General features: G+C 40.3%; 1 protein-coding gene and 1 long non-coding RNA gene across 14 annotated transcripts; both read left to right on the forward strand.

Annotated features, from left to right (window-relative positions):
* The first annotated feature begins 3,389 nt into the window (after positions 1 to 3,389).
* LOC18431457 (protein REDUCED WALL ACETYLATION 1) lies at positions 3,390 to 27,919 on the forward strand. 13 transcript variants are annotated; one of them, XM_088858564.1, is made up of 17 exons: positions 3,390 to 3,502; positions 3,998 to 4,064; positions 5,408 to 5,499; positions 7,091 to 7,225; positions 7,312 to 7,368; positions 7,461 to 7,533; positions 7,875 to 8,033; positions 14,167 to 14,316; positions 14,697 to 14,952; positions 15,055 to 15,176; positions 15,572 to 15,658; positions 15,760 to 15,848; positions 15,949 to 16,011; positions 16,113 to 16,169; positions 27,009 to 27,105; positions 27,209 to 27,367; positions 27,489 to 27,919. In XM_088858564.1, the coding sequence occupies exons 2-17, from the start codon at positions 4,032 to 4,034 to the stop codon at positions 27,492 to 27,494; spliced, it is 1,635 nt and encodes a 544-aa protein (XP_088714690.1). In that variant the 5' UTR covers positions 3,390 to 3,502; positions 3,998 to 4,031; the 3' UTR covers positions 27,495 to 27,919. The 13 variants fall into 13 exon arrangements, 8 of the variants coding, with proteins under 8 accessions (XP_088714690.1, XP_088714692.1, XP_088714691.1 ...); XR_016049608.1 differs by having other exon boundaries at positions 3,391 to 3,502; positions 7,094 to 7,225; positions 15,746 to 15,848; XM_088858566.1 differs by having other exon boundaries at positions 3,391 to 3,502; positions 7,094 to 7,225.
* LOC148783351 (uncharacterized) lies at positions 24,046 to 24,281 on the forward strand. The gene is made up of 2 exons (XR_016049611.1): positions 24,046 to 24,130; positions 24,246 to 24,281. It is a non-coding gene; the product is annotated as an uncharacterized LOC148783351 (long non-coding RNA).
* Positions 27,920 to 27,986: the final 67 nt, after the last annotated feature.

Consider the following 27,986-nt stretch of genomic DNA (forward strand, 5'->3'; position numbering starts at 1 on the left):
ACTCCTCCTAAAATTAGAAGATAAATTTAAAATAATAATAATAATTAAAAATTATATTTTTAATTTTGAATTTTGTTTGTGTGAACTGTATATTATATAGAAATGCGGTTCGGCCAGCACAAAACAATTGTCCATGTGATACGCGGTTTCATAAGAAGATTGAAAATGATTGCCCTTCTCGATACCCATATTTTAACCCGTTATTGATGGGCCCACACCCACCGACGTGGAGTTACAATGTCACAGTCTACGGGCAAGCGTTCCTTAGTAGGATAACGATTAATACGCCCTTCTGTTTTGAACATATATCGAGTTCGCCCTTGGAGCTAAGATGCCTATGAAATCACATGGCCTTTACGTAAGACAAAATTTTATATAGACCCAGGTTCTAAACAATCAAATTTGAGCTTAACTAAAAATTTTTACTAAAAGAAGTTGTTTTGATGCTCAAATATCTTCAAATTGATCATCTTGATATCTATATATATGGATATGAGATAACAAGGATTTCAAGTTTGAAAATAGTGTATTTTGTAGTGGACTGTCAATTTTCAATATTTTAAAGTTTTCATAGATATGTCGATCTACGTTATTTTTTAAACTTTAAACTTTATAAATAAATATGAAAATATGTTTTAAGGCTATCACAAAGATTTCCAATATTGAAATTCTCGACAGTATTTTAAAGTAGGCTCTAATTTGATTGTTTTGCAAACCGCACCCTTAAGTCAATGATGATTGTTATTGTACTCATTATTATTGTAGGATGACTAGAAAATATAAAAGAAAAAACATATAAGGAGACCATTTATTTTTTATACAAAAATGTCACAATCATTTATTATTATTATATTTTAAATTGGGTGATTGTAAGAGTATTATTGGCGGGACTTAAAGTTCAAATGAAATTTATCAAAATTCGTGATACATCTCAAGCCATCTAAATTGATATCTAATGGCCAGGTGTAACTTTGATCTCATTGTAATAAAGATAAATGGTCTCATAGATATATAACATAAAAAATAAAATAAAAAAACAAATTTTTGCAAAGTGAAATGCTAGATGGTCTTATTAATGTAAAGTTCAAAGTCAACAATTGAACTCATAAAATCTGAGAAAATATACTCTCAATTGCATATAAAAACACAGTCCAGGAATGAGAGGTAGAGCTTTTTGGAGGACGGATACAAAAAACGGTGTGGTTTTTATAGGGTTGAGGTCCTAAACAATCAAAGTAAGGTGTACTTCTAAATAGTGTCAAAAGATGATTTTTTCTTAGCAAAAATCTTTATGATGGTCTGAGAACTTATTTTCATATATAATTATAAAATTTAAAGCTTAAAAAATAGTGTGGATTGAGTAGACCTATAAATACTTGAAAATATTGAAAATTGACAGCCCATATAATGCAATATATGATGTGTAGTTTTCCATACTTAAAATACAATTTTTGATTTCACGTTTGTAAATCATGAGGTTGAGACGATCAATTTAGGTTTTTTAGTATCAAAAACAACATTTTCTTGTTAATTATTTAGGTGCGCTTTACTTTTTTGATCGATTTGGTCTAGTCTAATGTCTGGGTGGGCTATCTACCTACCACGTTGCTTTAATTTCGTTTGAACCTAAGGTTCAATTCGCTTTCTCACCGGCTAGGTTCAAGTGAGGAAAGGCACCCACATAGACGTAGCAAGCGAGTGGAGTTGAAAATAAGCTTGGGTCAACCAACATTGCAAACTGCCCATGGGCAAAACATTACTTAGCGGACTAAAACATCTTAGTAGCTAGAGGATTCAGCAAGGACGGCTAATCCTGACCAATAGTGAAGTAGTACCAATTAAGTTAAATAGAACATTCACGTGTCCGCTCGGGACGTTGATCTCTAACCGTGTGCATTCCTATTGCTAAGGACATCGATCTCTAACTGTGTGCATTCCTATCGAAAGAAGAATGAGCGAGTCCAAACTAAAACCTAAATTATTTAGGGCTTCATCTTTATATCTACTCTGCCTTGGCTGCGGGTAAGCCGGACATGACGGTCCCAAGCATTGATAAAGGATAATGATTATGTTAGGTAGGACAGTTAGTGTCAAACTTTATCAAATCTTATCATAAATTATAAAACTATGAGTAAAATGGCCAAACATGACTAATATACCTTACCCCTAGTAGTTGGGATGGGGACTTAGATGATGATAATGATGATGATGAAGGGCTGAACCTTATATAAAATTTTCCCATGTTTAAGTGTGTAGAGAATACAAAAAGGAGATGTGAATATTCAAATGTGCAATAGCGGTACTTGTAGAACAAAGTGGCTTATGAAACGAAAACAACTAAGATTATGTATTAAACCAAAATTTGATTTGTGACTCTTGCCAAGTTGGAGATTTTAAATATTGAATAGAAATTAGAAACCTCTATTTCTCCAATTCTGTATATTATTAAGAGAATCAAAGGTCGTTGACACAGTTTTGTCACTTCTTAAAGTTTTAATTTGAGTGTTAGTCACTTATCTTTTTTCCACGATTAAATTAGACGCAAACGTTCACCTATAACATGCTCCCCATGGGGACATACTATACATTTACTCTATTGGGCAAGACACTTCTTGGGACATTGTTTTTTATTTAAAAAATTGGGTTCCATCTAACTATAAATAGATGATTATTTAAAAGAAAAAAAAAAAGGATTTTGAGCTTGAACGTTTAGATTATTTCCCTAAAAAAGGGATTGTTATACTGTAATTTAGGGATGCCATTTTTTCAGGCACACAGAAAGTGAGAGTATTTTATTATATTTATTATTTATTATTTTTATTTTTACAGTTAAGGTTGATTGCCAGGTTTTAAATCACATCCCAAAATTTACGCTTAATGTTTACCCAAGAGACTAGATAGATAATATACTCATGTGAGAGTAGAAAATATTTTGGCATAAATAAAACTACGAAATGGTAGGGACGTCACGTCATTTCAAGAAAATAGAAGGGAGCGAGAGATTAAAATGAAAGCATGGGACAGAAATGTAACTTAAATAGGAAAAAGGCTCTAAACAATAGAAATAAAGCCCACCTCAAAAATCTCTTTTAGAATAAAGCCCACCTCAAAAATCTCTATAGAAGAGGTTGTTTTGATGCTCAAATATCTTCAAATTGATCATCTTGTCATCAAGATGCATAGACATGAGAAAAAAAAAAGAAGAAGTAGATTTTAAGTTTTGGACATAGTGCATCTTGAATCGCATTTTTGAACAGTCAATTTTCAAAATTTTCATAGATCTGCTCGATCTGCACTATTTTTAAAGCTCTAAATTTTATAATTAAAAATAAAAATATATTTTAAGACAAAAATTTTCAGTATTAAAACTACATTTTCAATATTAAAACCACATTTCTAAACACTATTTAAAATTGCGCTTTACTTAGATTGTTTAGGGCCTCCGCTGTATACAAACCGGACCCAAACTTAAGAAGATGGGCGATAGGAGTGTCAAAAGCTGGTGAGTACACAGGGGCATGTTTGCGATGTTGTTGTCGATACGGAGCATTATCACAAATCTCTTTAATTACTCTCTCTCCTCAAAATTCCATTTCAGTAATCTCCCTCTTCCTGCAACTCTCTCCCTCTCTGATAAATCTCGTTGATCTCTCTCTGTCTCTCCACCTCCAACGACCAACCATTAATAAAAAATCGATCTCTCTGTCACCCACCCGCTTCGAAATTCAAGAATAAAACGCTTCACATCTCATCCCTCTCTCACTCATCCACCCCCACCCTCTCTCCTTCTGACCAAAACCATCTCTCTCTCTCTCTACCCCAAGTTGCCATATAATTTCTCTATAAAATCTCATAATTTCGGGTTTTCCTTGGGGCTGAATTGTGGATTTTTGATCTGGGTTTTTACCAGATCTTGAGTTCTGGCTACGGTAATCGTGTTTTGGTAGCAATGCATGTTAATTCACTCCATTTCTGATCATCACTTTTCTCTCTCTAGATTTGTTGGCTATTGGGTGGTGGTCTTAAGCAAGATGGTGGTCTCCGGATCGCTTACTCCTGGCCAGGTATCTGAATTGGCGTTAGCTTCTGCTATGCTTTGATGCTTCTTCTGCGTAATTTACAGAGAGAGAGAGATTGGGGATCCTGCTGTTTATTCAATTCTGAAGCTCTTGATGGGTGGACTAATGCGATTTGATCATTGCAATATAATGGGTTTTGCTTATTTCCTCTGAATATGCACAAAGAGTCTGGTTTTCATCCTCATGTGAAATTGTGGTGAGTTCATAGAACTCAGTACAATGTTCACGTTAGTTTTCAACAATAAGAATGGATGGGCCGGGAATTTACGCCTTATTTTTCATTTTTTTTTCGGATTTCTTGATTGTTTTCAGTTAGATATTAGGCTTATTGAATGCCATGATGAGATATGGAGGATGTAAGATAGAGTTAAAAACCAATTTAATGTATACTTATCTCCATGTTTATGCATCATTTGTTGTTTGCAGGGAGTTTTGGACTTATACAAGTTACTGATATTATTCTTTTTGAAGACATTTTAAAAACCTCTTTAAGAGTTCATTTGGAAATTTTCTGATGTGATTCTTGATTTCTAAGGTCACTTCCCGTCAAGTGTTGTCAGCTAGCTTAGGGATAGTTATGTGCTTCACTCTTACTGAATTGTGAAACAAATTAATATCCTTTGACCATCTTATTGCTAAAGGGCTTCTGGATCTTCATATTTAGAGAAATTTATGCTCTTTATTTCTACAAGCATTCACATTACATAAACATCTAGTGTTTTCAGATATGAAGAGTCAGTGTTTTGAGACTCGGCCAGGGCCACTCGGACTTGACCGAGTTACTCGGGGCGGGTTTTATCTGAGTAGGCTGTACCGATTTTTAAATGGTAAATGTATGTTGTTGTGGCAACTGTACATCGTAAATGCTTGAATGTCCTTTTGGATAGTGTATGCGCATGCTTTTGGAAGCTATTGGGGTTTAATTCCCCAGGTAAGACTTCATTTTTTTTTTTCGTTTTTTTTAGGGTTAAGAATAGGAGCCTGAAAAAAAAAGAAAAAGAAAAAACAATGCTTGTGGGAATCGAACCCATGAGCTCTTAAAACGAAGTGTACGAGGGTGGACAACCCAATGAGTATGACATTCAACGTCTTATGCTAAAGTAATGCAGGTTGTAGTATTTATTTTGTTCTTTCTTTTTAAAATAACGTGCACTGCAGTCGAGCGAGTTACTCATGACTTGCGTGAGTTTCTTGCCTCGTCCAAGGTCCAAGTACCTGGGCCGAGTTGATTTTCTGAAGACTTCATACTTGCTGCTTGATGTTTTGTAATGTTAGACAGTTGAATAGCCTTTTTAATTTCATATGTTTCATGTATGCCCATGTTGCAGGTGTCATTTTTCCTCGGAATAACTCCAGTGTTTGTAGCATGGATATATTCTGAAATATTGGAGTACAGGAAAAGTTCAACCCCTACCAAAGCGTAAGTTTAAGATGTTAAATTGCAAACTGTAAATTGTATTATCCTTTGTGTTGCTATGTGGAGTGTTTTGGACCTGGGCATTGTCCTCTAGCCATGATGGGCCAGTTATCTTTCTGTCTAGATGATAAAGTTTGGGCCTGTATGTGTTTTTATGTTGCCAATAGAATGAGAATCAACTGTTTTGTTCTTTCACTTTTAAATTTTTTTTCAAGTTTCTTTGTGAAGTTTTTGTCTTGAAAGTATCTCGTGGATTGCTTGTTGTTAATTATCTACTTGCAAATGATGGAGAAAATTTGAACTTTTATTTTGTTATGCTTTTATGCTACTTTGCTATAGCACCTTTGCCCACCTGCACAAAATTTTTTTAGCAAGTTGTCTTTTATATGTAAGTTAGGGGGCATCTCCCTCAACCCTGTATTCGTTGATGTAATGCAAAGATCCTCCGATAGGATATTGAATGTAATGCAAGTTGGATAGAATCATGCCCGACTTCCATAATCTCAGTGATTAATACTATGAACGAGCCTTACTAAAAAAAAGAAGAAAAAATAAACGGTTTCAAATCAGCTAGCTTATAACAGTGATTGATTTTCCTTTTCACTTAACATCATTTGTGTTGGATGGTCCTTTCATTAAGAATATAAAATTTTAGTTATATCCATATTTCATTTCGTTTCTCTTTATTCACAATAGCATATCATCAGGAAACGTTGTGATGTTGAGATTGAAAATTCTGGAGGACAACCTGAAACTTAAATTTGGTTATCGACTTTATTATGTTTCATAGCAAGCCAATATTGTGGATGGTCTGCTGCATATCATTTGGCCCGATGTGAGCCAATTGTATGGCTCTACAGATTTCTCCTTAGTATGCTTGCTTTCGATCCCCTATTAGTTGATCTCATTGTTAAGGGGTGTTGCACATATTCACTAGTTTTGTTGAAATTATTTTGTATGATGGGAAACATTGTTAATTAATATATTTTTTATGATTCATATTCCTTTATTACTTGAATGGCCTTGTCTCATTTGTATGTGTTTCCATTTTCTTCTTTTGCATGGAATATGATTTGATTCTTTCCATATGCCCAAAACGTGAAGTTATATGACCTGTGATTGTATTGAATTTTGGACAAGACAAGGTTTCTGTAGTTTTCATAACAAAATCTGTCCATGTTACTTAGGGTCCTTGATACACAATGCTATCTAATAGGAATCATTCATCTGAATGTGTCGGATTTAGTATGTTCCATGTTATTGTTTTTATCTCTTTTATTTTCTATTAGTGGTAAGTAAAATCTAGGTGTTTTATCTTAATAGGGAAAAATGCCGCAGAGTGCAAAGTTGTCATAGGATGTCTTATCCATAGATTAGATCCACAACAAATGCAAAGCGGTATCGCATATTGAATAGATCATTCACAATGCATGCATATGGCTGACCATATAAGGATGCTTGTAGTCATTTTATTGCTTATTTTGTTTGTTTGTTTTGTTCTTGATGTTAAAGCATAATTGAGGCCATCCTTGAAAAGTATCCCTTTCTAGATGTATGTGCTTAGTCGTGTGAATTTCTTTAATATTTGTTGCAGCAGGCATTCAGAGATTAACTTGGCTGACTTGGGCGGTGAAACTGTTAAGGAAGATGATAGAACTGCACTGCTGGAAGGAGGCCTTCAACCTGCTTCCACAAAAGTCCACCATTCCATTAAATCTAACCTTCTCAGGTTGGATTGAAATTATTGGTCAGAGTTGTTGGTTTCTTTCGTCATCCATTCTGATAATTTATCCTTGTTTTGCCAAATTGCTTCAGGTTCTTTTTCATGGATGAAACATTTTTGGTTGAGAATAGGTTGATATTGAGAGCAATGTAAGTATACTTGGAGCCATCTGGTTTTGGATTGTGAACTCTTAAAATCTTGTTTGGGTCAATTGTGGCTTATTTGAAGCTATAACTTGCAGGTCAGAGTTTGGGGCTATTCTGATCTACTTCTACATATGTGATCGGACAAATTTGTTTGGAGAGTCGAAAAAGGTGCCTTTTCTGTTTCGATCGACAATCAACCTTTGCTATTTAAACACTTGTGTGCAAATTCTTTATTTGGAAAATCGTACCCATAATACTTGTCTGTGGGTGTTTCTTGATCATAAAATGAGAAAATGAAATGGAAATTTCAGTTCCATATCATTTTGCTCTTTCTACATCATGGGACTAAAAGTCCCCTTCTGTTTTTCATTTGAAGGCATATTGTTTGTACATTGTTTTTTTTTTTAAGGTGTTGTTTCACTTGGCAATTTGATGTTCATTCCTTACTGGATTTCTTTGTATGCTGTTTGTCTTATGAGATGCTAAGATTGCCATGATATTTGTTGCAGAGTTACAACCGGGATCTCTTCCTCTTTCTTTATTTCCTTCTAATCATAGTTTCAGCGATGACTTCTTTCAAGATACTCCTTGATAAGTCAGCACTTACTGGCAAATCCATATTGTATCTTAACAGACATCAAACCGAGGAATGGAAGGGCTGGATGCAGGTTGTTAATTCTTTTTATTTATATGTGGAAGAGAAGTTTACTCTCTGTCTAATTTAGTTTAATATAATTTTATTTGCTATTGTTGTATAGTCATGCTCCATTTTCTTCTTGTATGCAGACTGTCATTGAGGATGCTTTTGTTATGCTAGTTTTAATTTTTTCATCCTTTGGAGAAAGTTTTACTTTTCTATGGTTGTTCTTCTTTTAATGTAATTACTTGGATGGGTTTAGCAAATTAATCTAGGGGCAGTTTTGTCTTGTTCTTGTGTTTGCTTGTCTATGATTTCTTCTTCCTTCGTTTATCTTTGGTTTTGGGTGTGGGAAAGCAGGAAGGGATGCTCAGGAGTGATAATGATGAATAAAAGAGTCACTCCTGACACTCAATGTTATCATGGTTTTCTAAATAGAAAACAATAGTATATATGACAGAACCTTCTTCATCTGTTTTCAGAAGTCATATTCCCTGAACAATTCGTTGTACAAAGGACTGTTCGAGGGGTGTGGGCCTAGGTCAGATGAATTCTGCATTAGAAAGGAGACTCTGAGCCCAATATCAGATGTGCTGTGGGCCATGGGGGGAGGGTGGCCATGATAGTGAAAGGAAAAAGGAGATATAGGTTGGGTAGATAGGGGAATCTGAAGGTGTCCCCTTTGGCTCTGTGGTAGAATAATAAGTAGAACCCCTACATCCCATATAATATATCTAGGGGATTATGTGAAAACTTTACTCAAATTGGTATTTTTGGTAATTGCAATGAAGCATTAGGGGATAGTGAAAGAAACACAGTCTTTTATCATGGAAGAAACATGTTTAGAAATGGATCTGGGTTATGGAGATAGTATCTCCTGTTACGTAGTGGGAACAGTGGCATGGTTTGGATATTTCACGCACAGGAGAGTGTATCAAGGTATAAGCCTTATTGCAACATGCTTAAGCTCCAAAGTTGAAAGGGGGTTTAAATTTCGTAGTAGAAAGGGTTATCGGGGCTCCTGTAAGGTAAGCAACAGAATTGAAGGGCTGCAGGTGTCAGGGATTTGTAGCATATTGGCACTATGGGACAGGTGGTGATTCGAGGGGATTTTGGCTTTCTTTTTTGCTCATGCAAGAGGATTTCTAGTTGTTTTAACCTTTCACTTTTATGTGAGGAATCTTTCAAAGGGACAGGTTATTTAGTATCTGAGGAATCTTTCAAAGGGACAGGTTATTTAGTATCTGATTCTTCCAGACCAGGTCTAACTTCTAAACTTTAGCAGTTGGTTTTTGGGTCTATGGGGAAAGCCATTGCTGGAAAGACTTTTTATAGTTCCCCTTATATGAAACGCTTACGAATTGCCAACATGAAAACAGAAACAACTCATAAATTGTAATGGACAACTATATCAATGAAACAATGTAAAATTTATTTATTCAAAAGTGAGTCTTGCATAACGAGCATGCTCTAGGCAGAGGTGGTCAGTGTGGCTGGTGCCACAACATAATGTCTAGAATTTCATCGTCACCAGATCCCAAGTTAACATTTGAAGCAGAGAGGGAGGGAGTCTTGCATAAGATGGTTCCACAAGGAAATGGACCTGAATGCTTGTAAACAGTATCTTCATACAAAACTTAAATGAAGTCACATAGCTCGAGAAAGAGAGGGAGGTAGCATGGTTCCGCAAGGAAATGGAACTGAATGCTTGTAAACAATAGCATCGTAGAAAACTTAAATCAAGTCACATAGCTCCTCAACTCGATTTAAGCATGCTTGAGCAGACTTAGTTAATTGTGTATATGAGCTAAATTTATACTTTGATGAAGAGAGCTTGGTAGCTACGATTTTGATTTGGAGTGGAACAAACTTTTTGGCATATTGACCGACTAAAAGAAACAATCCTTGACATATTGAATCTTGTCTTTAATTATGGTCTTTTTCGACTCATGAAGTGTCCTCCTCCATTTCACTTTTCTCTGTCTAGACTCCAGAGCTGAAATCTGCTGATCAGCTGTATCACTTGTTGCAATTTTAAGTACAATTCCTTGCAGTAAACTCCATCAAAACTTGAAATTGACAACTTTGCCATGGAAATACCTTGTTTATGTACTTTTATTACCATCAAGTAACCAAATTATAAATATTGAACTACTTGAGCTAACCACGAAGATATTCCTGAAAGTGATTAGTAGGAGACTGGGCAGAAGGTACACACCTACCTGGTCATCCATGATTTCCAGTAATAAGATATCAAAAAATAATGATGAACACCCTGATGCCTAATGCTTGGTCCATGCAGGTAGGAAAGAATGAGAATCAAAGCAAATCCATGACTTCCAACAATTTGCACTAGTAGTGGGGAAAGTGTAGTACATATTTGGGATTTTATGCCTCCATGGATTCTTGTCTTTGCAGAGTTACATGGACTCAGGGTAGATGTCCTGATCTCTGAGTGTGGAAGAGCGAATGGAACTTGATGGAAATCTTGAGATCTAGGGTAGAGATCAGTGAACTTCGATGGAAGCTCCACCTGACTTAGTCTAGATGTGCTCTGTATCAGATATAATCATGCCTATTCTTTTTAAGTATGGACAGGAATAGGGCTGTTTACTTTGACTTAAAAAGTGCCACTAATGTTCCCTTAGATTTTAAACAGTTCTTGGCTGGCCCATCAAGCTTTGGCCAGGGGTTAGGCCAAATCCATCAGCTTTAATTCAGCCTTAGGGATAAGATAGGACTCAGAAATAGGGAACATTTTTCTCAACGTTAATTGTCATGGAACTTGGCTATGGTCCGTCCTTTATGAATTCATATATCCTCAGGGGCATAATCATGAATCCAAATTGATGTATAAAACAATGCTACATTAAATCATTTGATAGGAACCTCTCAAAATGCAAGTACAATTACAACAACGTTATTTATTTGGATGTTATAGATTATGAATATTTGAGTGTGCACGGCAACATGGATTATGCTGTCATGATGGTCATCACCATCAAATCAATATGCAGAAAGGTGGTGCAGAGATTAGGATCCACCAGAATTGACTTTAGTGGTAGTTCCACTCTCCCATCACCTTCCAGCCTGTTGATTTAGATATAGAGGATCCTCATATCCCATGCCGTCATGAAAATTAGAATATAATTAATATGCTCTAGTCCCCATGGGATGGAGGAGATAGAAATTTAGCCCAATTGATGACATTTTGGGAGTTGCCCTTGACCAAAAGACTGGAGCCCCAGTTTCTCTTGAATAGTTTGAGACCAATTAGGAGGATTCAGCAAGTGTTGCATCAGCTGTGCCAAAGGGACTTGAGTATGTTAAGGGGGTTTCACCCATGTGGTTACTGAAATTTCCTCCAATACTTGTCGAGGGAACTTCTATCAAAGTTCAGCTTGATCTTGTAATTATCAGGCAGGATCCAAAGGGAAGACCTCGTGGATGCTGGTGGGATAGACCAAACAATGTATATCCAGTTCCTTTCGAGAGTCTCTGATGGGTAGGGAGAAGTTCTTAATTACCGCATGCCCAGAAGATAACTGTGGAGCGTGGACTCAGCACAGTCCTTATTATTGAGAATGCACCTAAATGTTACAACCTTCAGCAATAGTGTGGGCCTTCATAAAAGAAGGCCTGTGCTGGGAAGGGATGGGAGAGGTATAACTCAAACTAATGAGTGATGGTGTGGTGTGTGACCCCACTCCACCCAAAACGTTTCGTGGCCCATGCCCTGTTTGTGAAGCAAACCTGCAATCGAGGAATAGATGGTCTATATTTTCTTCCAGTGCTTTGCACATAGAGCATTAGTTAGGAAGGGCGATACCTCTTGTTTGTACTTGGATCTTCAGTCAGGGCTTCATTCGAGATAACCATCCAAGTGAATGCCTGTATCGTAGGAGGCATAAGGGCAAACCAGGCCCTCCAGGCAATGGCTCAGCTAGTGGGAAAGGGATTGAGAGCACCATAGGAAGAAGAGCCTGAGAAAGTACCTGAAGGGCCTGAAGTCCACACCAGTTTGGCATCACCCATATGTGGTGAAGCACGATTTTAGGAGGTCCAGATTCTAGAGCTTCATTGTCATTCAAGTTTCACCCGAAAGTAGGCAAGCAAACTGTTGGCCCACCCAAAATTTTCTGTATTTTGTGACCCTGACATATTGGTTTTAGGCAGTGAGAAAGGCTTGAGGGAATTCTAACTGTTAGCATTCAGAAGCCAGCCCGCCTTTTTCTAAAATCTGACTCCATTGCTGGACATCACAAGTATTCTGGTCTGGGAAGAGAAAGCTATGGGAACAGTGGATATAGCCCTCCAAGCACCTGAGGTCCTATGGTTGGTTGGTCTAGGAAGCTAGCTAGAGTTGTTTACCATGTATTTGTGCTTGATCACTCGCCACCGCAAACAGTTATCTTCTGTGGCGAATGTCAACCACCACAACAACGCTGCGTTGCAGTTTTTCAGCCTTGCAATTCCGATTGCACCCTGTTTTAAGTACTATTGTTGATTTCCCATCTCACAAGGTGGAGTTTATGCCCATTGGAACTCCCTAGTGCAGTGCTTGAGCCAGAGCTTGATAGACACTGACATTCTGAAAATTGACATTCGAAACACCAGAATATTAGACAAAGGGGCCTTGATCAGGGATGAAAATAGGTAAATGCATTTCCAGACAGATAGTCTCCTTCGAATTTTTCCACCACCCCCTTCCAAAGTGTCTTCCTAGCTGCCCCATACCCTGCGGTAATCCAAAATGCTTACTGGGGACTGGGGAGGGAGTCCACCGGTCAACCTGGATCTAAGGTTCTATCAGTGGATAGACGAACCCTCAAAAGATTAACCTTTTTTTTGTTGAGATTGTGTCTAATGGTGAGAAATGACTGATGAACTGCCACAGCTTATCGACCTGCGTGAGACTTGCATCATGGATGACAAGGGTGTTCTCTACATATTGGAGGTTGTATATCGTTGGCCCCTTTGGAGAGGTGGGGGACCCAGTGAGGAGTTAGCTGTTGTATAGTTTGGTAATGGAAGAACTGAAGATCTTCGCTATGGTAGCAAAAAGGAAAGGGAACAGGGGTCACCTTGGCGAAGCCCCCTTGAGGAGTGGAAGTAATTGTGTCGGTAACCATTAACGAGCACAGAAAAGTTAACCTATGAGATACATCTAGAAACCCTTGATCTTTCTTAATAGCTTGCAACTTCCAGTACAAAGTGATGTATACTTTTTTCTTTGGAAAATTGTTTCATGTGGGCTGGACCGCATTTCTACATTTGCGGTCCAGAAAGTGTAAAGCATCCATCTTAAAGATGGACGCAAGTAGGTGTTCCATGTAAAAACAATGTAAACTAATGGTCCAAATGTTTTCTTACTAGAATTATTATTTCTAGGTTTTAAAATTTATTTATTTATTTACATGTCCTTAAAAATTAAGTGTTAAAATCCATCTCAAAAAAAGATCTATTAAGAGGCCTGCATTTCTACATATGCCGGCTTGGCCACATAGAAACCGTGTCCTTTTTCGTTTGATGATTAATGAACTTTAATTTTAATAAAACAAGTTCGTTGCCTGAGTGGATTGAGAGTGAAATGCTAAAGTTTACAGTGGCAAGTTTTTTCAAATACTGTGTCCTTTCGAGAATTTCCTTCCTCATTTACAATGCTTCTTTAAGGATTCTCTTTCTCCATGTATTCAATTCTGCCTGAAATTACACAGAAATTCATGATGTTTTATTATACCGAAGTTAACCCAAATTCAATCTTGTCATCTTGCTAATTTTTGTTATCTTTTACAGTACTAGCTTATTTTAGCCGACCCCAAGTATTTGGGATAAGGCTCAGATGATGAAGAATGAATATTGATAGTGAATAATGCATGTTTTCCATCTGTTAGATATCATCATAATGCCATCCTGTACTAGCAATCAACTGTTCAGAAGTTCTAATTTCAGCTTCGTTTGGGGAAAAAAATAACTAAATCAAAATCCAAAGAATTAACTCCTCTATTCAGGCTATTTAGCTGATGGTCATACTGCATTCTGTTATATATAAATATATGTTGTAACTCCAAGTTGAATATTGAGTTTCTGTTCTTTTCTTCAGAGTTAAGGTGAGAACAAAATATCTTATGAAGTTCGCTAATTTGTCATTCTCAACTTAACAGGTGTTATTTTTGATGTACCACTACTTCGCGGCAACTGAAATTTATAATGCGATTCGTGTATTTATTGCCTCATATGTTTGGATGACTGGATTTGGCAATTTTTCATATTATTATGTTCGTAAGGATTTCAGCCTGGCACGTTTTGCTCAGGTACATTTCCATTGTGTTTGCATGCTAACACAGTAAATTTTTAGGGTTTACCTTGTTTATATTCTTGTTTGGAAGATATGTGGACTCATCACTTTTTTATTCAACGGCTATATTAAGCTACTTATTTTATAATTTTGCTCTCACTTTTCTGGTATTTGTAGCACCAAACTGGGGTGAAAAAGAGTAGTTTGAATCTTTACAGGTCCTGTTACTTCCTGATATTTTCTGGATCGCCTGCATGGTCTATGCAGGTGATTCAGGAACTATTATGATATCTTGGATTTTTCTTTTTGGTGAATAATTTTGGCTTTTGACTTTTTTTTCTATTGTTCATTACAAATCTTTTACAGCTGATTAACATCCTATTGCTTGGTATGCAGATGATGTGGCGGCTCAATTTGTTCGTCACATTTTGTTGCATTGTACTAAACAACAACTACATGCTTTACTACATATGCCCCATGCATACACTCTTCACTCTTATGGTCTATGGTGCCCTTGGAATTTTTCACAAATACAATGAAATTGGATCAGTCATTGCTGCAAAAGTGGCAGCTTGCTTTTTGGTGGTTATCTTGATTTGGGAGGTGCCGGGAGTTTTCGAAATATTCTGGAGCCCGCTAACATTTCTTTTAGGTCAGTGTGGATAAAATGGTACTGTACACATGCAAATATGTGTGTGTGTGTCTTGTTTTTTGTTATAGATGATGGTTTTACTAAACCCACAGATAAATGCAGGGTACAATGACCCAGATCCTTCGAAAAAGCAATACTCTCGCTTGCATGAGTGGCAATTTAGGTCGGGTCTTGATCGGTATATCTGGATTATTGGAATGATATATGCGTACTATCATCCTACTGTACGTGTTTGATCTTTTTGTTTTTTGTGAAAGTATGTTATAATCCAAATGGACTATGCTGTTCTCGTAGTCCATTGGGGTCATCACCTCCGGATTGAATAATGGACATAGATATAGAGAGAATAGGAGCCTCCATGACATGACCTTGTTGCTGGATCCCTCCCTCCATTACCACCATTTCATTGGATAGTAATGACCCCAATGAACTACATTTTTCCATTGACTTCCAATTGAATTTAGTACACTTCCTTTGTATTATTATCATTACATCGAAATTGCTTTTCGATGTTTGGGAGTTGGGAATTGGCTTGTTGTAGTAGGCATAGGTTAACTTGCCACCATTTTCTCATTTTTACATGTAGATAATTTGGGTTGACAAACCTCTCTCATTACAGGTTGAAAGATGGATGGAAAAACTGGAAGAGTCTGAAACCAAGATTAGAGTAGCAATAAAAACAACTGTAGCTGCAATCGCTTTAGTGGTTAGTTGAACAGTTCTGTGGCCCAAGTGTGTGTTTAACAAGATAGATAGGCTTCTAATTAAATATGTGGTTCTGACAAATGTTCAGTTTTGCCACTTTAGGTGGGTTATCTATGGTATGAATATATTTACAAGTTGGACAAGATTAACTATAACAAATATCATCCCTATACGTCATGGATTCCAATAACGTGAGTACGAAGTGTTGTTATTTCAAATAATATTGTGATCATGATGGTGTTACTAGGTCTGTATTTCAAGTTACTAATATATGTTAATTGTGTGAATCAGTGTCTACATTTGCCTTAGAAATGTCACTCAACAATTTCGAAGCTGCTCTTTAACACTCTTTGTGTAAGGGGCCTTAATCTTAGCCTACGATCTTTCATTTGCACGATGCATATTTCTGAATTTGGGGCACTGTAGAGTCTTATATTCTTTCCTTTTCTCTTAAGGTGGCTTGGTAAGATAACCCTGGAGACCTACATCTCCCAGATTCATATCTGGCTAAGGTACGTTATTTGTTGAAATATATTGAGTTCCACATCTGTTAATTGATGGGTTCCAATTTTGTACAAGTATACTTTTAGTAATTTTACTGGATGACTGACATATCTGTTTTCTGAGTTGATGGTATGAACTGCTTGGACTGCTCTTAATTACTTCTGTTTATTTGGTTAGTTCCATATTATTGTCCACAACTACAGAAAGAGAAAAAATGTTAGATTTAACTTTTTCATTCTCAAAATTATGCATTCAACGTGTTGTGTGCCCTAGAAATATATAATGTTAAATTTTATAGGGTTAGTCCCTCATAGAGGTATGAGTCAAGGAACTGGGAGTGAATTACCAATGAATAGATCTCTTCTGTTAAACCTCTCCTTATCCAGGGAATCAGTAAAAGAGTGATCACTAACATATCACCATCTTGAAAACTTCTATGCTCTAATCTCCATTGTGCCATTGTGTTTTGAGTCATCCCTAGGATGATGTTCAATTTGTCATCCTCTGCTACCAAAAACCCTGATAAATGTTGGTAGAAAACGCTATGGCCAATTAAGAAGGCATCGGTTTTGTAGCAGTGGAGTTACACTGGTTTAGTGGTCCACCATGGGCCTTGAAGCTTCGATGTTCACTTTGGCTCATGATGCCACCCAACAATCACAAGTTCTAGTATTCAGTGAAATTACGTTTCTAGATATATTTTTCGCAGCTGAACCTTGGGTCTATTCCTGATGGCTTATTTAGGTTTAGCCTCTCTTGTTTTGAACTATGTCTATAGACTTTCTCAAGACCTGCACCCAAGAAGAGATGAAAGTTCCGGTAATCTTAGTCAATGTCCCAACTAGAAGAAAAGTTATCTTAAACATAGGGTTTTTAGTTTCCTAACATCTGTTTTCTATGTCAAGCAGCAGTGGAAAAGGTGGAATGCTTGTTCATTCATTGTTTCCTTGCCAGGCATTTATGGTGAGCCTTCCTGGAGCTATTGGTGTGTACTGGGTATGGCTGCACATTGTGGCACCGCTCCTATACCACTAAAGTATCGGGCATTTTGCCTGAAAAGGAAAGCTCGTAGGGATGTTATTTTTCCTTGTAATTTTCTGCGGCATTTGGAAGAGAGGAATACTGGAATCTAATGTAGAAAAGGTACACGGGGGCCACATTAGTTTAGGAGAATATCAGGGCTTCCATTATCTCCTGGGCAGTGGTCAACAAAAACTTTAAGGGGTATCACCAATATGGATCTCATTCTAGAGTGGGCATATGTGGTTCATAGCTTCACCCTAAGAGCACCTTCTCTCTCCCCTCTCGATGTATGCATCTGCATTTATGTGGTTCTCTTCATGTTAATAGCATCCAAAATAGATAAATTATGATCCTCTTAAAGGCCATGGTTATCTTATCTCTCTCTATGATCCTCTAATAATGAAAGTGGAAAATGGACCAGATGAAGGCATAGTACATGAGTAGCCACTAATGGTGACAGTTACTAAAACTTACGTTGCTTTTAGCCAAAATCACTGAACTGATGGCTATGCTTCTAATTATCCCGAATTCTCTCTCACTAATCATTCTCTTTACTTCAGCATAAATTACATCGGTATTCCTGTATCTTGTCCAAGTGCTGCTCCCAGAAGTCCCTCCTGAAGGATCCCTGAAGTATCTTGAAATTTCCATGCTGATGCTAGGCATGCCCAAGTTGATGGACAAACATGCATTCATAAGTTTATTTTCTTTTTCTCTTTATTTCTCTTCTCAAAAGCAATGGTGTATATTAACAAATCAAATCACGAAACTGAGTTTCTTGAACCTAGTGCTCAAAAAAGAAAACAGCTTTTCTGAAAAAATCCTAATTCAAACAAAGATCTTGAACATCTTTACCCACTGTGATCAGTGACAAGTGGCCAAATCATGTCCATCTTACTTGGGCATTCAACGTATTTGTAATAGTTGTGAAAAAACTTAAAAACCAGTGCAGGTTGGGGTTTGAATAATTGGTGATGTTTGTCATATGTACAAATTAATCAGTTACATACAGAAAAATATGCAACGAATTACTATCAACTAGGACTTAGTAACTTGTCCTTGTGAGAGTCCCTCAGCTGAGAGGTCCTTAACCCAGAGCCCCTCCGCTACCTCCCATCTACCAGAACTACATCCACCTCTTTCACCCCCTCATCCCGACCATCGCCCTCTTCCGCCCCCCCAACCCTTCTTCTTTTCCCTCCTCCCCTCCTCACATCTCTTCCCCCTCCTTGACTCGCCAACCCCTACCTTTCCTTGAGCCCCACTTCATCCACCTCTCAAACTCTTCCCTCCCCTCGTCTAATATCCTGTTGGATTGCTTCGTTTCCCCTGCTTGGGATGACCCTAGGGGTATTGAGAAATGGGGACAAAATCTGTGGGCAACCTTAGCTGCCGCAAGATCTCCAATGGTTCTTTCCTCTTCTCCTTTTCTTTGGCTCAAGTCACGTCCTCGGCTGTCTTTCATCCTCATCCCTCTTTCAAAGGGGCTACCCTTTTGTCCAAATGGAGTAGAGATTTAGGGGTTTTTTCTAAACGAGGGTTTGGTTGAGAGCCTTCAACATCCCCCTTATTGGTCTAACATCCCCTCGTCTAACATCTTGTTGGATTGCTAATATCCTGTTGGATTGCTTCGTTTCCCCTGCTTGGGATGACCCTAGGGGTATTGAGAAATGGGGACAAAATCTGTGGGCAACCTTAGCTTCTGCAAGATCTCCAATGGTTCTTTTCTCTTCTCCTTTTCTTTGGCTCAAGTCCCATCCTTGGCCCGCCTTCACCCTCATCCCTCTTTCAAAGGGGCTACCCTTTTGTCCAAATGGAGTAGAGATTTAGGGGTTTTTTCTAAACAAGGGTTTGGTTGAGAGCCTTCAACATCCCCCTTACACGCATGGCACCTGAATGTTTTCAAGCTCATAGGGGATTACTGCAATTTTTATCTGTGTATTGGATCTCCACCTACTCCCTTCCCCTTGGTTTCGTCCAGTTATTGATCGAGGCCCTTAATCCCCATGTCATCCCACCTTCCTTATGGTTGGACATCGACGGGCTCTTTTACTTCATCACACTGGTCTGGATTTCAGCCTCGCCTCCATCTCCTCGATTTTATTCCTTTTTCTCGAGCACCTTTGCGCCCCGCCCCTGTCACCCCTTGCCCTGCTGATAACCAATGAACCACTCGTTGCCGCAAATGTTACCGGCGGAGATTCACTCAACCAGCCCCACCATCCCATCCTTGCCTGGACCACGCGACCCCGCATGCTCCCCCTTCTTTGATAGTTCACAGCCCTAGCCTTTTAGGTGGTCTGCATGCCCACCCCTGTTATGTGATCTTCTCCTCCAACATGTTCGATGTCCTCTACGATGGAGAGGATTGCGATGTGCCACCATTTCAGGATCCCTCTCCCTCGACACGTGTTTCTCCCACTCATGTGCATAATTCAAACTCCTTGCTCTTTTCTAATATCTCCGCTCCTACCCCTCGCTCACGTTGGCAAATCCTCCCTCATGAACCCCTTGCCCTTTCGTCTGACCCCATGTTCTCTTCCTCTATCCTCTCCTCTGGTCCCTCGATCCTCTACCCTCCAGTTCCTCCATGTGTCCCCCTCTCTCCTTCAAACCGTCTATCTGGCTAGGGGAATGACTCCTTCCCCGGTACACTTGCAACATCAATCTCTTCCTTCTCTCTCTTCCTCCTCGTTCCACCCCTCTCGCTCCCCTTGTCTATTTTCCCTCTCTTTCTTAGGGAGAGTTGTCCTATTCCTCTTGTCCATCCTTACCCTCCCACATCACCTTCTACCCCTCTCTGTCCCCCCCCTCCATCCAGCTGTCTCCTTTCTTCGGGTCTCCTACGACTTCTTCGGCCTCTTCGGTGCCCCTTTTGGATCCTTCTCTGAAGGACCCCAGTCTCCCGTCACCCTCGTTTCAGTCCACTTTGCCTTCTCGGTCTGACTCTGCACCCTCCTTCCTTTCTGCTGACCCTATTTTATCGCTTGGAGCTCGTCCTCTCCTTACCCACTCCCCACTTTTGCTAGGTTTTTAACTTACATGGCCCCGCTTCCTCCCCCCTCCTTCTCCCCTCACTTTTCCTATCTCCCCTCTCTCGCCCCAAGGAGCTCTTAGTCCTCCTCTCCCATCCCCCTTGAGCCTTCTAACCCGTTTCTTGACCCACCCCCTTACTCCCTTGCCCCCCCTTATTCCCTCAGGGTCCCCATCTACCCAACTCCTCCACTGGTCCCTTTTCCTCCCCATCCCCCCCCTTTTGGTACCCCCACCATTTCACCTCCCCTCCTCTTTCCCCATTCCCCCACCCACCTTGGCTTCAATTTCCCCTCAAAACCGTCTGTGCCTGCCTTTTCCCTCCATCCCTTGGGGCTTTCCCCCACTCCTCAGCTCTGAGAATCTCTCTTCTTCATTCTCCGACCATTCTCCATTCCATCCCAAAATGCCACCACTTAGGTTGACTTTACGTTTGTCGAAGATATGGACAAAGCTCAGGTAACCTCCATGATGTTCTCAAAGTTATGGGCTTCAACTTCGACCGGTTTCAGGACGATCTCCACGCCTTCTTGAGTATACCGTTACCAAAATGAAAGTAAGTTCCAAATGTCATTGCGAACTCCAAAACCTGAAGACTTTTATCAATTACGACCAAACTCCCTCTTCCCGACCCCCCCCAACCCCCTTCCCTCCCCCGCCCTTCCTTCTCGTCATGACTTTGTTGCTCCCGCATCCTTCGGCGCTCTTTGTGAAGGGTCCATCCCCCCACCCCTCTCTTTAAATGAAGATTCTAGCTCGAAACATAAGGGGTCTGGGCGACGGTTTCAAGCACCGCTCAGTCCTTGACCTTTGCAGGAAACACTCCCCCACCCCTTCTAGCCCTCATGGAAACTAAACTCCCCTCCGCAGACCTCACTTTGATCAGGCAAATTTGGGGATGCAGGCCATGCCAGGAGTCCTCTCTCGAGGCACGTGAGGCTTCAGGTGGGATTTGGATCGTGTGGGACCCCTCACTCCACACTCTTTCCCTCACCCACGTGGGAGTCTACTCTGTAACATTGTCTTATCCGGAGTCTTTGATGGGCTCCTTTGGAAGTTATCGGGTGTATATGGCCCCAATTTGCCCTCACTCCGAGATCATTTGGATTGAACTCGATCACATTGCCTCACTCCTCGCTCCTACTTGGTGCATCGACGTAACGTCACCCGCTGGTCTTTCGAGAGAAATACCAACTCCAGCGTCACCCCGTCTATGCTAGCGTTCTCTGACATCGTCTTGTGTAACCATCTGCTTGACCTACCTCTCCAAGGGGCCAACTTCACTTGGTCTAATCATTCGGCCACCCCAACCCTTTTCAAACTTAACCGTTTTTTCATCTCGACAGAATGGGACACCTCGTTCCCGGGGACTCACTCCCTTGCCCTTCCCAAACCGCTGCCCCATTCTCTTAGACACCCTTGCCGCCCTCTAGGAACCCAAGCCTTTTAGGTTCGAAATGTTTTGGCTGGAGGAATCCTTCCCCTTTGTCCTCTCTAATTGGCAGTCTCAAACTTTCCAAATCCAAGGTTGGGCCGCCTGTAAAGAAAACTTCAACTCCTAAACCCCTCCTCAAAGATTGGGCACGCCAAACCCTTCGGAAACTTCAGGGTACAAAAAAAGCTTCCCTATTAGAAGCCATTCACTCTTTGGACTCCATGGAAGAACTTGCCCCCTCAACCTTGTAGAAGTAGCCTAGAGGGGTCAAGCCAAGTTCGAATACCAAGGAATCCTCTACAAGGAAGAAATCTTCTAGTACCAGAGATCCATAATCAAATGGCTGAAGTTGGGGGGACTCTAACACGGGTTTCTTCCATAGCATCGCAAATTGTAGAAGGTGCGATAATTTCATCTCCCAAATGGAAGTTAAGAACTTGGTCCTCGACCAACCCTCCCAAATTCAGGACACTATCACATGTTTCTTCAAGAACCTGTTCTCATCCCCCTCAGAACCCAGGCTCCCCATGCCCACTCTCCCTTTCAAGGCCCTTCCCCCTGACCAGGTCACCTGGCTCGAAACACCCTTTTCTGAAGAAGAGATCCTTAAGGCTCTTAAGGACCCTGCCCAAGACCGCGCACGAGGTCTGGATGGTTACCCGATGATCTTTTTCAAACATTTTTGGGATATCGTTCGTCTTGATATCCTTGACATGTTCAACGAGTTCCACAAAAGGGGGGTCATCAGTCGGGCCATGAAAGCAACCGTCATCACCCTTGATCCCCAAGATCGAAGGCATGGAAGAACTCAAGGACTTTCGTCCCATTAGTCTCATCAACAACTCTTACAAATTGTTATCCAAGGTCCTGGCTCCTAGGCTTAGATCCGCCCTCAGCTGGGTTATCTCCACCACCCAAGGGGCTTTCGTGAAGGTTTGATTATACTAGATGGCGCTCTAGTGGGGCATGAATGCATCCATTCGTGCCACCTCTGCCAGGTGCCGAGGATCATTACCAAAATCGCTTGGGAAAGGGCGTATGACCATGTCAATTAGACCATCCTCTACCAAGCCATGGAAAGGATGGGTTTCGGCCAGCGATTGAGGAGGTGGATCTCTGGGTGCATCTCCCATCTGTACTTCTCAACTTCTCAAGTCTTATAAACGGTTCTCCTAGAGGCTACTTCCCGTCCTTTAGAGGCCTAAGACAGGGCGATCCTCTATCACCTTTCCTCTTTACTACCGCTGCTGAAGTCTTCAACCTATCTATCTTGGGGTTATATAGTGCTGGCCTTCTCTAAGGGTTTGAGGTGGGAAGGAGGAGAGCGGTAGTGTCCCACCTCCAATACGCAGATGACACCTTACTGTTCTACGACGTTGTCCCTTCTCAAATCCATACTCTTAAGCTCTTCCTCAAGTGTTTTGAATTCGACACTGGCTTCAGGGCTAACCTAGACAAAACCAAGTTAATGGGGATTGCTGCTGAAACCCACACCCTTCTTGCCCTTGCAAATGCCTAGGGTGCAAGACCAAAGCTTTGCCCTTTACCTACCATGGCCTACCCCTCTTTCGGTAAACCCAAAGCCAATCGGTGGAGCCCCATTGTAGACAAATTTAATCGCTGCATGGTAGGGTGGAAGGGTAGATACCTATCCCCTGCTTGCTGCCTCACATTCATCAAAGACACCCTTGTCAGCATTTCCATCGTTCAGATGTCCTTGTTCCAGATGTGATGCAAATAAAAATTGGAGTTTATTTTTATTCTTAATTAGGAATAGGAAGAGAGCTAGGATAAGGATAAAGTCAAGTAAGAGGAGGGAGGATTTTTGGTACGTATTGTTAAGTGGGAGATTTTGGGGAATAGATTATAATTAATCTGTGATGAAGGATTTGGGAGGGGATAGAGATTCTTGTGAGAGGAAATAGGGAGATAGACTTGAGAGGAAATAGAGAGATTGGTGTGGAGAGAAAGTAAAGGGAAAGTACAAACTTTTGAGAGAGAGGGAAAGACTTTATTTTGTGGGTTTTTTTTTTTTTTTTTTTTGTATTTACAGGGAAGAGTACGTCATTGTAAAGATCAGATATTGAAATTGAGTAAAATTTGGTCTTGTAAAAAGATCTTTTTTGGGTTGAATTCCTTTGCAAACCCTGAGAGAGGGTATATTCTCTTGAATTCCCTTGTAGACCTTGAGAGGATATAATCTCTCACCCATTTTTTTATTTTTATTATAATTTTTTTTTCCTCCCTGCATCAGTTGTTATCAGAGTCCTAAGATCTGCTGATATGGAGAGCCTTGAGATTTTAGAAGATGTTCAAAGCGAAGTTCGTGACATGAATCAACGGTTGCAGCTATTAGATCAAAGATTTGAGAGATTCAAAGAAGACCTAGTAGAGCGTATTAGCAAAGTAGTAGAACAAGGTCTGTGAGATTTCTTTCATAGATTACACTCGCAACAAGAGGAAAAAGAATATGAAGAGGTAGGTCTTGATACAAAAGGTGATGTCGATGTGCAAGAAATTTCCAATATCAATTGTGAAGAAGAAAAAGAAATTTTGAAAATCAAATATGAAGAAGAATATATGTGTTATGCAGTATACGAAATCCAACCAAGTGAATCTAAAGGAAAAATCAAGATTGAGCCCGAGATCATTGTGTTCTACTTCAAGATAAGAACGAAGCATCCAATGAATCAGCTTAATGAAGAAATTGAAGAAATCGTGTCGAGGCTTATGGTGGCATTACATCACCAACTTTCGAGAAGGCCTTTAAAATATTTGAGTTCCATAAGCTCGAGGTCAAGCTTCTCCCAACCCGAGGAGAATGATGCAAATAAAAATTGGAGTTTATTTTTATTTTTAATTAGGAATAGGAAGAGAGCTTGGATAAGGATAAAGTTAAGTAAGAGGAGGGAGGATTTTTTATACATACTGTTAAGTGGGAGATTTTGGGGAATAGATTATAACTAGTTTTTTTATGAAGGATTTGGGAGGGGATAGAGATTCCCGTGAGAGGAAATAGGGAGATAGACTTGAGAGGAAATAGAGAGAGAGGCGTGGAGAGAAAGTAAAGGGAAAGTACAGATTTTTGCGAGAGAGAGAGAGAGAGAAAGACTTTATTTTATGGGTTTTTTATTTCGTATTTTGTATTTAAAGGGAAGAGTCCCTCATTGTAAAGATCAGATATTGAAATTGAGAAAAATTTGGTCTTGTGAAACGATCATTTTTGGGGTGAATTCCCTTGCAGACCTTGATAAAGGGTATATTATCTCGTTGGGGGTAGATTCCTTTGCAGACTCTGAGAGAGGATATAATCTCTCACCCAGTTTTTTATTTTTATTATAATTATTTTTTTCTCCCTGCATCAACATGCCAGCCTCTGTCATCGACTACCTCGAGCAGCAACTCATGGGAAAGTTTCTCGGGTCTGGTGAAGGGGGCAGCAAATATCATCTCATTTCTTGGGCCAGGGTGTGTTCCCCAAAATCCCGTGGTGGTTTGGGAATCCGCAACTTGAGGTTCAATAACTTAGATCTACTAGGTATATGGTGATGGCGCTTTGCCACCCAAGACAACCACCTCTGGCACACAGTTGTACCGCTGTTTCGATAGTGACTTTCTTTCCCTCTAGGAGCGCTGGCCCTCACCTCTCAAGGGCTTGGAGATCTATACTCAGTTGCCTCCCCTCCTCCCTTAACTTCCGCTTCCATTCTCTCCCAGGTCATCAGATCTTTTTTTTGGTTCCACCAGTGGTAAGGCCACACCCCTCTCAAAGATAGATTCCCCCACCTTTTTGGGGTAGCCTTACAGCCCATCGCCTCGGTGCCCGACAGCTTCCAATCACTGGGAAACAAAATAGTGTGGAACCCTTGCTTTAGGAGGCCTTTTTCAGAACCCAAGACCCCCTGAATTCTTAGCTCTTTCCTCAATTCTTCATTCCGTTTTACTTCCCACACAGGGTTTTGACCTACCCATATGGTCCCCTGAAGCCTCGGGTACATTCTCGGTTGCCGCCTACAAAGCCCTCCAACCCTCCTCCCCTCCTCCCCTCTGCCGTACAATTCCTCTCACATAGCCAGAGCGTGGTCCTGCCTCACCCCTCCCAAAATCCAAATGTTTTTCTGGATATCTTTTTCCGAAAGAGCCCTCACAGTCGACCAATTCCAAAGAAAGGGCCATCAGCTCCCAAATAGATGTTCCTTATGCCTGGAGGATGAGGAAACCAACCCACATCTTTTCCTCCAATAGCAGGTCGAACATGCCCTCTGGGGTATGATGCTCCAACTTTTCGGATGGGTATGCCCTTCATCCATTCCAGTTGTTATCCAGACTTCCCTTCACCCTCCCTGGACCAAGCACAGCAACTACCTTTGGCGTGCCTCGGTAGCAGCAACTCTCTAGGTGATTTGACTGGAGAGCAACACCACATCTTCAAAAGTGAATCTTCAATCGTCCAGGCCTTGTTTCACAACGTCAATCTCTGGTCACTTTTTGGGTAAAAAACCACAAGCTATTCTGGCACCTTTTCCTTTTGGATTTTCACCTTAACTGGAGAGCTCTGCTGACCCTTAGACCTGCGACAGTCTCTTGGTCCTCTTTATGGAGACCTCCTGAGCCAGGTTCAAGTGAATCTCAATTTCAATGGCTGCTCTCTCGGCAACCCTGGCCCAGCTGGTATTGGAGGCATTTTCAGAGACTTGAGTGACAACACTCTACTCTCCTTCTCCTTATTCATCTGCCACACCAGCTATACTGTTGCAGAAGCTTGTGCCCTCCTTGTGGGCCTTGGTAAATTGGATCCTTCTTGGAGCAACTCCTTATCATCGAGGGCGACTCCAAAAACGTCATAACCTGGGCTTCTGGATCTTCTTCTTCTCCCTGGAGACTGATTCACATCTTTGACAAAATCCCTCACCTTTGCAGGGCCACATCCGTATTATTCAGCATATGTGGAAGGAGGCCAACAATGCGGCTGACACCCTCGTTAAAGAAGGCGCCTCACAGCAGTTGGACCCCCACTCTTTTGAGCTCTAAATGCCTGTTGTATAGAAATTTTTGGGACCCCATTGTGGGTTTTGTATACACACACTTGCATGGTGGGTGGTCCATTTTTTGTACTCTTTTCTCTCTTAGTTAACACTATGATAATGATAATAATAATTGGTGATGTTTGTGACATTGAGATTTTCATAAGCTTCTTCTCACTTGGCATATTCTACCTACGCTGATTTTGAGATTTTTAAAGAATTTTTCTCAATAGACATCCAAATGATGAGAATGAAAATGCAACAATTCCATGTGGTTGGGTTAAAGTGCAGTTATATGAGCTTGTGTTTGATATTTTAAAATGAACTTGCAGATCTGGCATGCCTGATGGACAGCCTAAATGGTTGCTCTCTCTCATCCCCAACTACCCCCTTCTCAACTTCATGCTTACTACTGCCATTTATGTCTTGGTAAATATATCCAATAAGGAAAATCTCTCTCATGGAGTCCAATCTCGATTTCCTTCACCAACTGGAGCTATTTCTCCTAACTACCAAGAAATTTTTTTTGCAGATATCACGCCGGTTGTTTGAGCTTACAAGCACTTTAAAAAGTGCGTTCGTGCCAAGCAAAGACGACAAGAGGCTCATGTACAACCTGATTGCTGGTGCTGCTATAGCTCTTGTGCTCTACTCAGCATCCTCTGTGTTTCTCCGGATCCCTCAAATGCTGGTATGATTTTTAAATGAGCTTAGAAGCTTATGCAGGTACAATTAGACATGACAGAAGAGAGAGAGAGAGAGAGAGAGAGAATCCACCATATGTATCTGATTTCCAATGCCAACATATATAGGCATGACCATTAGAAGAGCTTGGATGCATGGAGGTTTTATGGCAATTGATTGCGGCTGTTTGTACCTCTAATTTGTTGAGCCTTGCAATATATGCGATCGGGTATACATACATCAGCATCAGTGATGGGTAGCAAGTGTACGTGAAGTTCGCTCCTCACAATTTTTTAGGTTTTCCTTTGTTTTCAGAAATTTGTGTACAGAGGGGGCTGATCTCTGAATTCAATCTCAAATTGAGGGATTCAGGGGAAGTTCTGGCATATGCATTCATGTATTCTGCCTTTTAATTATAATGACGTGATTTGTAAAACACAATGTTCTCTATCTGTAACACCGATATGTGTTGGTTATGTTAGTTCTCGTCTTTGGTAAGTGACCGAGTGCCTGGTTATAAATTTTGCACAAGCGATCAATAAGAAAGGCCTTTTCAAAATCTCAGGTGATGTGAGGTTGAGCACTGGTGTTTCAATGGCAGGAAGTTTTCTGTTATTTGCATCTTG

This window comes from Amborella trichopoda, chromosome 2 (genome assembly GCF_054954075.1).
Source record: "Amborella trichopoda isolate Santa Cruz 75 chromosome 2, AtrichopodaSantaCruz75HAP2 v2.0, whole genome shotgun sequence".
In the NCBI taxonomy this organism is placed as follows: domain Eukaryota; kingdom Viridiplantae; phylum Streptophyta; class Magnoliopsida; order Amborellales; family Amborellaceae; genus Amborella; species Amborella trichopoda.